This window comes from Scylla paramamosain, chromosome 45 (assembly GCF_035594125.1).
Source record: "Scylla paramamosain isolate STU-SP2022 chromosome 45, ASM3559412v1, whole genome shotgun sequence".
Classification (NCBI taxonomy): domain Eukaryota; kingdom Metazoa; phylum Arthropoda; class Malacostraca; order Decapoda; family Portunidae; genus Scylla; species Scylla paramamosain.
Window position 1 is genome coordinate 1,250,001 of NC_087195.1, and position 10,000 is coordinate 1,260,000.

The window sequence follows — 10,000 nt, forward strand, 5'->3', positions numbered from 1 at the left end:
ACTACTACTATTAATACTACAATCTCTACTACACACACACACCATCATAAGGACGAAAATAATACAAAATCAAACAGTTAACAGATACTTAATTGTCTTCCCTCTTCATTTAACTACATAATTCAAGACAGGCCTTTAGGTACGCCATGAAGAAATTTATACATTCATTAACTTCCTTTTTACACTTCCTAACACACTTTTTTTGTTCCCTCGACTGCTACATGTCCGATAGTCTGGGGTGTTTGACTCAAGGGTGTATTCCAGTGTTGAGGGAAAGTTTTCAGTGTTTCCTTAATTTTCTTGTACCTAAAAATGTGTTTGGGTGTTTTAGTTTAGGTGTTAAGTTAGGTTAGGTTAGGTTAGGTTAGGTTAGGTTAGGTTATGTTAGGTTAGGTTAGGTTAGGTTAGGTTAAGTTAGGTTAGGTTAGGTTAGGATAGGTTAGGTTAAGTTAGGTTAGGTTATGTTAGGTTAAGTTAAGTTAGGTTAGGTTAGGATAGGTTAGGTTTGCTTTGGTTAGGTTAGGTTAGGATAGGTTAGGTTAAGTTAGGTTAGGTTAGGTTAGGTTAGGTTAGGTTAAGTTAGGTTAGGTTAGGTTAGGTTAGGTTAGGTTAGGTTAGGTTAAGTTAGGTTAGGTTAGGTTAGGTTAGGTTAGGTTAGGTTAGGTTAAGTTAGGTTAGGTTAGGTTAGGTTAGGTTAGGTTAGGTTAGGTTAGGTTAGGTTAGGTTAGGTTAGGTTAGGTTAGGTTAGGTTAGGTTAGATTTCAACGTTAGTAATATTTTGACGCAATTTTTGGCGATCGTATCTAGAAAGACTGTTAGGGGACCAGCACCTCAGTAGGCCTTATTTTATTTATTTTTTTCTAATTTTGTTTCCTTTTTACCAGCGTCCTTCTTATATGAGGAAAAAAATGTATGTATATTTCACTTTACGCTTACAAAAATTTTCCTCCTCCTCCTCCTCCTCCTCCTCCTCCTCCTCCTCTTCCTCCTCCTTATCCTCAGATCTGCCTTTTAATAAACAATATATTAAAGAGGTCATTAAGAGAGCAAGCCATTTGTTAACTACTTAATGACTTCCCACTAAAGGTCAAGGAATGTAATGGTATGAGTAGGCTTAGAGAGAGAGAGAGAGAGAGAGAGAGAGAGAGAGAGAGAGAGAGAGAGAGAGAGAGAGAGAGAGAGAGAGAGAGAGAGAGAGAGAGAGAGAGAGAGAGAGATTTACTCCTCCTTTCATTCCCTACTGACCAAATTCTCTTCTCCTCCTCCTCCTCCTCCTCCTCCTTCTCCTCTTCCCTATTCGTCTTCCCTGACCTTGTCGTCTTCTTCCCCTTGTCACAACACCCTTCCTCCTCTATTTATGCGAGGCTGGCTCCCTCCTCCTCCTCCTCCTCCTCCTTCTCCTCTTCCTTTCTTCCTCCTCCTTCACTTTTGTCCTTCTATTCCCTTTCCTTTTCACTACTGCCTCTTGTATATTCTCTCTCTCTCTCTCTCTCTCTCTCTCTCTCTCTCTCTGACATTTCGTTTTTTGTACGTAAATGAGTGCAGAAAGAGAGAGAGAGAGAGAGAGAGAGAGAGAGAGAGAGAGAGAGAGAGAGAGAGAGAGAGAGAGAGAGAGAGAGATAAACAGCAAACCCATGATATTTTCCAAACTGCCGCCTAACAAGCAGCTGAGTCATAATTAAGGTGTTTTACGAGGAGACAGGTAGAAAAAGCGGCATTACTGAAGAGAAGGATGAGGGGGTGGTGTTAATTGATCGAAAAATGAACTTAATGATGTTGAAATTATGTAATCTTGATAATTAGTATTTTTTTCTTCATTTCCTTCCGTTCTGTTACAAGCATCACCACCACCACCACCACAATCACCACTACAACTACTACTACTACTACTACTACTACTACCACCACTACTACTACTACTACTACTACTACTACTACTACTAATAATAATAATAATAATAATAAGAAGAAGAAGAAGAAGAAGAAGAAGAAAAAGAAGAAGAAGAAGAAGAAAAAGGAGGAGAATAAGAAGAAAAACCACAACACCAACAATTCCTCCTCCTCTTCCTCCTCCTCCTCCTCCTCCTCCTAATACTACAACTACCACCACCACCACCACTGTTCCTTTCACCTGGCAACACTGCGTGGTCTACGTGGCAACACTGGCGGGGGATAATGGAGTTTCTCATGCTTCCCTCACCGCCCATTTAAATAACAATGGTGAAACGTTTGATCAGTCACCATCACCACCACTATTATCACTATTATCACTATCATTGCTACCACTATTATTATCACTACAATCATGATCATTACTCAGTGTCACCCAGAACATCGCAAAACATGATATTCACATTATACGCCTAATAATAGCTAGATACACACACGCACACTCAAAACTACACTCAACATACACCTATATATCCTTAAATGTCCCTAAATATTCATAATTACAGCAAGATATCAAAAAAATATTCCAAAAACGCCGCAAGATGCACCAAAATATCCCTAACCATCCGAAAAATATCCCTAAATACTCCAAAAATATCCCTAAATACCCCAGAAATATCCCTAAATACTCCAAAAATATCCCTAAATACCCCAAAATTATCCCAAAATACCCCAAAAAAATCCTCGCACATTCCCAACCTCCCCGAAAAGAAAAATAAATAAATAAATAAATAAATAAAATAAATAAATGTTAGAAAAAATGCAAGTGGGGAAATGTTGCAATAGGTAAACCAACACACACACACACACACACACACACACACACACACACACACACACACACACACACACACACACTGAAAACTAATACTGTGTTCTATTGTGATCTATTCCTCTATTGAGACCTTGGCTTGCATTTTAGAGACCCCCTCCTCCTTCTCCTCCTCCTCCTCCTCCTCCTCCTCCTCCTCCTCCTCCTCCTCTTCGCGTCCTCGACCGCTTAAGGTGAGTCATTGGAATAAGTTACCTCATAAGTCAAGTGTCTCTCTCTCTCTCTCTCTCTCTCTCTCTCTCTCTCTCTCTCTCTCTCTCTCTCTCTCTCTCTCTCTCTCCATCATCTATTTGAGGTCATAAAGCTTCCATTGTCTACTTTAAAGGTACTTCTGCGTGTCTGACAGTCTAAATGTCTGTCTGTCTGTGTGTATGTCTGTATGTCCGTGTGTCGGTCTATCTATGTCTGTCTGTCTGTCTGTCCATCTGTCTGTCCATCTATCTATTTATTTGTCTGCCTGCTTATCTATGTATCTGTTTATTTGTTTATCTGTCTGTCTGTCTGTCTGTCTGTCTGTCTGTCTGTCTGTCTGTCTATCGCTTGCCTTCCTCCCTTTCTTATTTATCTATCAATCTATCTATACATTTATCTACCCATCAGTTCATTTATCTATCCATTCACCCACCTATCTATTTATCTATCCTTTTATTCATCTATGCTTCTATCTATCCATCCAGCCATACATACATACATACATACATACATACATACATACATACATACATACATCTATCAGTCCATTTAAACATAAGGGAAAGAAAAAAGAAAAGCGAGGAAGGAAAGAGAATGGGAAGAAGAAAGATAAAGGAAGGGTTAAGAAAATGTGATAAAGAAGATAAAGTAAAAAGGAAACGTTAATTTATTCTATCACCACCACCACCACCACCACCACCACCACCACCACCACCACCACCACCACCACTACCACCACCACCACCAAACTCGTAAATGATAAGGAAGATCTGCAATGAAAATATGTATTATAATGAATTACGGTACATTTTTTATGATGTTTGTGTGTGTGTGTGTGTGTGTGTGTGTGTGTGTGTGTGTGTGTGTGTGTGTGTGTGTGTGTGTGTGTGTGTGTGTGTGTGTGTGTGTGTGTGTGTGTGTGTGTAACCGTTAATATGTCTCATTCTCGTCTAATCAAAAACAAAATGGCACACACACACACACACACACACACACACACACACACACACACACACATTGCAAGCTGTCAGAAAGCGGACAAGACCAGAATTTGAAAGTAGAAAGCTAATGAAGAAAAAAATAAAAATAGTCTCTTTTTTTCTTTCTTTTTCTCCTCCTCTTCCTTTCTTCCTTCTTTTTCTTTTCCTCTTTCTTTCTGTTCTCCCTTTTTCTAAACATTCTCAGGATATATTTTATTTATTTATTTATTTATTTTATTGCTTTAAAATTTACCAGAAAACAACAAAATTTTGACCTGAAAACTGAAAATGTAAACAAAGACATAACATTACAATTTACTACAGAGAGAGAGAGAGAGAGAGAGAGAGAGAGAGAGAGAGAGAGAGAGAGAGAGAGAGAGAGAGAGAGAGAGAGAGAGAGAGAGAGAGAGAGAGAGACCCTATCATAAACAAACAGAGGAAGATGAAGAACAGACAAAAGAAGAGAAAGATAAAAATGTGATAATCTTTTTTTCTTTCAGTATCGAGAAGAAGAAGAAGAAGTAGTAGTAGTAGTAGTAGTAGTAGTAGTAGTAGTAGTAGTAGTAGTAGTAGTAACAGGAATAGAATAAGGAAATAAAGCACACTGAAGACAACAATAAAAACAACAACAAAAGTAAGAAAAGAAAAATGTAACAGGAAAAATGAAAAAAAAAGAAAAAAAATCCCAACAGCAATAAAAATAGTAGGAAAAGAAGAAAGAAAAATGTAGAGGCGAAAGAAAACAAGACAAGAGGAAAAAGAAGCAAAAAAAAAGATAGAAAACACACTAGCAACACCAGCAGGGGGAGAAGAAGGGGGATGGGGAGGAGAATAGTTGTAAAATAGCAAATAACAAAAGAAGAAGGAAATAAACAGTAAAGGAAAACAAGAAAACAAGAAAAAAACAACACAAACAACACCAGCAGGGGGAGGGGAGTGGGAGAGAGAATAGTTGTAAATCAGGAAACGAGAAAATAAATAAATAAACAGTGGATGGTTGTAAAAATAGTTAATAAGAAAAGAAGAAAGAAATTAAAAGTAAAACATAACAAGAAAACAAGAAAAACAACAAATCAAACAACACCAGCAGAGGGAGGGGAGTGGGAGAGAGAATAGTTGTAAATCAGGAAACGAGAAAATAAAGAAATAAACAGTGGATGGTTGTAAAAATAGTTAATAAGAAAAGAAGAAAGAAATTAAAAGTAAAACATAACAAGAAAACAAGAAAAACAACACAAACAACACCAGCAGAGGGAGGGGAGGGGGAGAAAGAATAGTTGTAAATCAGGAAACGAGAAAATAAAGAAATAAACAGTGGATGGTTGTAAAAATAGTTAATAAGCAAAGAAGAAAGAAATTAAAAGTAAAACATAACAAGAAAACAAGAAAAACAACACAAACAACACCAGCAGAAAGAAGTGTTACAAATACTCACCGCAAAATGGTTGTTGCACTGCACCTGTGCCATGTCGGGGGAGTTGTAGATGCGCAACTCCTGCAGTGCCCCCTGGAGGAGAGTCAACCACAACCGCGTCAGGAACACATGGAACACTTTGCGAGATGCCCACGCCAGTACTGCCATGCTTGCCCAACTCAACCCGCAGAAACACACAGCTTGAGGACACAGGCAACTCAACACCACAGTAACTTGGTGGCGTTTGGTGTTGCAGATCTTCCAGCAATGCAAAATTCCAAGGACACGAGATTCCAGGGACACGAGATTCCAGCAACACAAAACCCCAGGAACACAAAATTCCAGGGACACAAAACCCCAGGAACACAAAATTCCAGGAACACAAAATTCCAGGGACACAAAATTCCAGCAACACAAGATTTCAGCGACGCAAGATTCAAGAAACACAAGATTTTAGTAGATCAGACCAACGCAACACAAAATTTCAAGTACCAACAACAAAAGCAACTCAAAATTATTCAACACTGCAGAACACACGTATACTTGCACCACAGCTCAGTGTAACACAATATTTCAGCAACACAATGTTTCAGCAACACAAACTTGTAGCACGAGCAACACACGTCTTCCGCAGCAATTCAAGGGTGTTTGGTAGTGTAGGTTTTTCAGTGTTGCCCCACACCTAAGTAAAACAAAATTCCAGCAACACAGTGTTCCAAACAGCAAGAAAATTTAGGGTTTCAGTGTCATATTTGCAGAACACAAGCAAAAAACACAACTTGCAACACAATACAACACAAAATCCCCAGTAATTCAAACTTCGGCTACTTGTATCTCAAAAATCTTGTAGTTATTGCAGTAACACAACTTTCGCAACACAAGGTCTGGCAGTGTTCACACCCAAGGGATCAGCAACACAAACCAACACAATAATTCCTCAACAACACAAAATTTTAAATACAGTATTACCTCAACTTCGCTCAACACAATCTAGTAACACAAGAATTTATCCGCAACACAAACACAGCAACACTTGAGGCAGAAAAACACAAACAAGCAACACATGGCATACAACCAGACCAGAACACAATCAGCAACGCAAGAAGACGAGGAAGTCAGCAACACAACACACCAAACACAACACAGGAACAGACAGTGAACAGTGTTACTTCAAGGAAAAACACAACATACAATAGCTAGTGTTTCTCAAGTGCTTCTCAAGGGTGTTGTTAGGATCACATTACAACACAACAGCAAAACACTTCAGCAACACTTCCGGCTTCGCAACTCAAGGAGAATCCAAACTGAAGCACGTTTCGAGTCATCAGGTTCACAAGACGGGACGAGACAGTTTCATTCTGCTTCGCTTTATTCCCAAACACGAATCTTCTTCTATTTTTTCGTCTAGGAGTTGTTTCAGTAACTTCTAATTAAATTTCAGGCAGGTACAGGTGCAAAATCAGGACAGGTCACTTAAGGCGTCGGAGGATTGAAGCACAGGTCACACAGAGGTCACGGGAGGTCAGGTTAAGGCACAAAAGTAAGGCACAGATCGACGCAATCACTGAGAGGGTGGAGAAGAGAGAGACACAACCTCCCCCTCCCAATGCCCAGGGGTGACTGAGGCTGGGCGCTTGGCTGGGATGCAGGAGAGGTTTGGGAGTAAAATTTACTTGTGGCAACTCGAGTCACTAAGAATTACGTGCAAGAACTGACGTTTCTTAATGCACAGGTGAGAATGACAGGTAAGGAAAAATAATTACGTTTAAAATCACCTGTTTCAGAATTATTAACCCCTTTTTTTTCAATTGCTAACGGACCTACAACCCGTTCTTTCACCTTCATTAATTAGTCTGAATGGTCATCAATGCACAGGTGAAAGTAACAGGTAAGAAAAGGTAATTGTGTTTTTAATTACTAGTTTCAGGATTACAAACGCACTCAAAATCTGTCTTCTTACCTTTACTAATTATATTCACCTGTCAGTACGCCTCTTACATAAAAAAAATTACCTGTAAATTCCAACCCCTATTAATATACAGGTGAGTAACGGGTAAGAAAAGAAAATAGAGTTTAAAATGACTTGTTTTCGAATTATAAACGCACTTATAATCTGTTATCTCCTCTTTACTAATTAGATTACACAGAATTACATACAATTACAGTGCCTCTTAAGTACACAGGTGAATAACAAGAAAGAAAAAGACAATTACGTTAAGAATTAGTAGTTTTCGAATTACTATCGCATTTTATAACACCTTTACTGATAAGCCACACGAATTACATACAATTACAACACCCCTTAAGTGCGCACAGTAAAAAAAATGTAATTACATCTAAAATCCTCCTTTCCCAATTACAAACGCATTTAAAGTCTCTTCTCTCACCTTTCCTAATTACCTATTCAGATTACATCACCAGAAATAACATTTAACAATCCACAGGTGCGTTTCTAATGACTTAATCACCTGGGGGAAGATTTCAGGTAGTTTCTCAGGTATATTAGTGGTTAATGGCCTCCAATTAAGCCAACACACCTTGCTTTTGTACTCAGGTATGTGTGGGGGATCAGTGAGGAGAAATACGAGTATCAGTGCTGGTGGTGGTGGTAGTGGTAGTGAATGGGAGGGCTGTGTGTGTGTGTGTGTGTGTGTGTGTGTGTAAGGAAGGAAGGTATGAAGGACTGTTTGAGAGAAGTATGAGGAAAGATAAGAGGAAGGAAGGAAGGAAGAAAGGAAGGTAGTAGGCAAGGGTGGAAAATGAAAAGAAAGAGAAGAAAGAAGGAAGGAAGATCAAGACAGAGTAAGTAAGGAAGTAAGGTAGGAGGGAAGAAAGGAAGGAAGGAAGGAGGAGAGGTAAAAGAGAGGAAAGAATAAAAAAAAACGAAGAAAGAAAAAAGAAAGAAAAGAAAGAAAAAAAAGGAACGAAGAAAGAAAAAATGAGAAAGAGGGAGAGAAAGAAAGAAGAAAGAAAGAATGAATGAATAAAGAAAAGAAAGACGGAAAAAGGAAAGAAGGAAAGAATGGAGAACAGCGATGACGGAGAATGAACAATGAAACAAATTATAAAAATACAGTAACAATATCAGTAATGTATGTCTGTCTCTCTATGTCTGCATGTCTGTGTGTATGTATGCATGTATGTATGACGTACCCACCCGGACGTCAAGAAAATTAAGTTACCCCTTCAAATCCATTTTCTTCTATCTGGAAAGGTTTAAAAGAGAATGTAATGTTTTTAGGGTATCTAATGTAAATTTTCATCGTATAATATAATATTTATCTATTTATTTATTTATTTATTTTTTTTTTACAGTTAACGTGATGTTTCCTGAGTCAGTTTCTTGGTTTAATCTTTTTTTTTTTTATGGGTTCAAAGTTAATGACGCATTCAAACAACACTAGCAAGATACAACAACAACAACAACAACAGCATCGCCAGCACCACCACCACCACCAACAACAACAACAGCAACAACAATCACAAACCCCATCTTAAAAAAACATTGTAAACCTCAATGAAGACAACGAAGCAAGAAACCCACCAATAAGAGACCAACTTAACTCTTTATCACCCACAAGAACCTTCTATAACTCTCTCGAACACTGAAACTTATCCAGCATCCTCCATTTAGCATCAGAACCTCTTTGAAAGGGATCCAATCGTGAAAAAAACCTTTAAAAATTCCCTTTAATACCATCTTCAGTAACAGGAGACTTAAAAATTACAGTAATAATAAGTACATTACATCAGAAACCCCTTTAAAATCATCAATCCTATTAAAAGAGATTCTAGATCCCTTAAAAAAACAAGTGGAAATACTGAAATACCACGAGAACTAAGAAATAATCCTTTAAAAATATCTTGAAACTAAGAATAAATACCATTAGATTCTCAATTCAGTTTCAGATTCCCTTAAAAGGTGTCCAATCCTCCTCATTTTGAAGAGTCCCCTTAAAAGTTAAACTAAAATATAATATACCCTAAAAATAGAGAAAAAAAACTAAAACTACTGTAATAACAAGAACAAAACACCATTATGCAGTCCATATAGCATTTGATATTGTTACAAAACTATCCAATTCTAAAGAAACCCTTGAAAAATATCCCTAAACTACCATATACCTTATAAATAATCCTTAAAACTACCCTTATACTAACCACAAACACCAGTAGAACCTTTATTTAACATCAGATCCCCTTAAATGGCATCCAGTCCTCCTTACCTCGAAGAATCCCTTGAAAATTCCCCCCGCCTGGCCGATGTACAGGGTCGAGGCGGAGTCAAATACAAGCTGTTCCGGGACTCTCTGCACAGCCAACTCATTGTACCGCTGGCAGTTGAACCACAGCTGTACCTCGTCCGTAGTAACTCTGAAGGCGAACCTGAGAAAGAGAAAGGAAGAAGTTGATAAAAATGCGAAAAGCTTCCTCTTCTAAATACACCTACGCACGCACACACACACACACACGCAAACGCACACAAACGCACTCTAACCCCACTGCCCATAGCTGAAAACACCTAAACACACAAACACACACACTTTCTGACTCCAAAACACGGGCCAATCCCAGCTTTCCTCCTCCCAGACACTGAAACACACACTCACACACCCTCCTACACCACCCAGA

At 38.5% G+C, this 10,000-nt stretch overlaps 1 protein-coding gene across 1 annotated transcript in view; it reads right to left on the reverse strand.

The window, feature by feature from the left end:
- The window catches only part of LOC135094399 (collagen alpha-1(XV) chain-like), a 52,577-nt gene that overhangs the window by 11,332 nt on the left and 31,245 nt on the right, over nucleotides 1-10,000 (reverse strand). The window contains exons 5-6 of the mRNA XM_063994453.1: nucleotides 9,595-9,754; nucleotides 5,390-5,461 (exon numbers count right to left, since the gene is read on the reverse strand). Of these exons, the coding sequence (XP_063850523.1) occupies nucleotides 5,390-5,461; nucleotides 9,595-9,754 (232 nt within the window). The remainder of the gene's footprint in view (nucleotides 1-5,389; nucleotides 5,462-9,594; nucleotides 9,755-10,000) is intronic.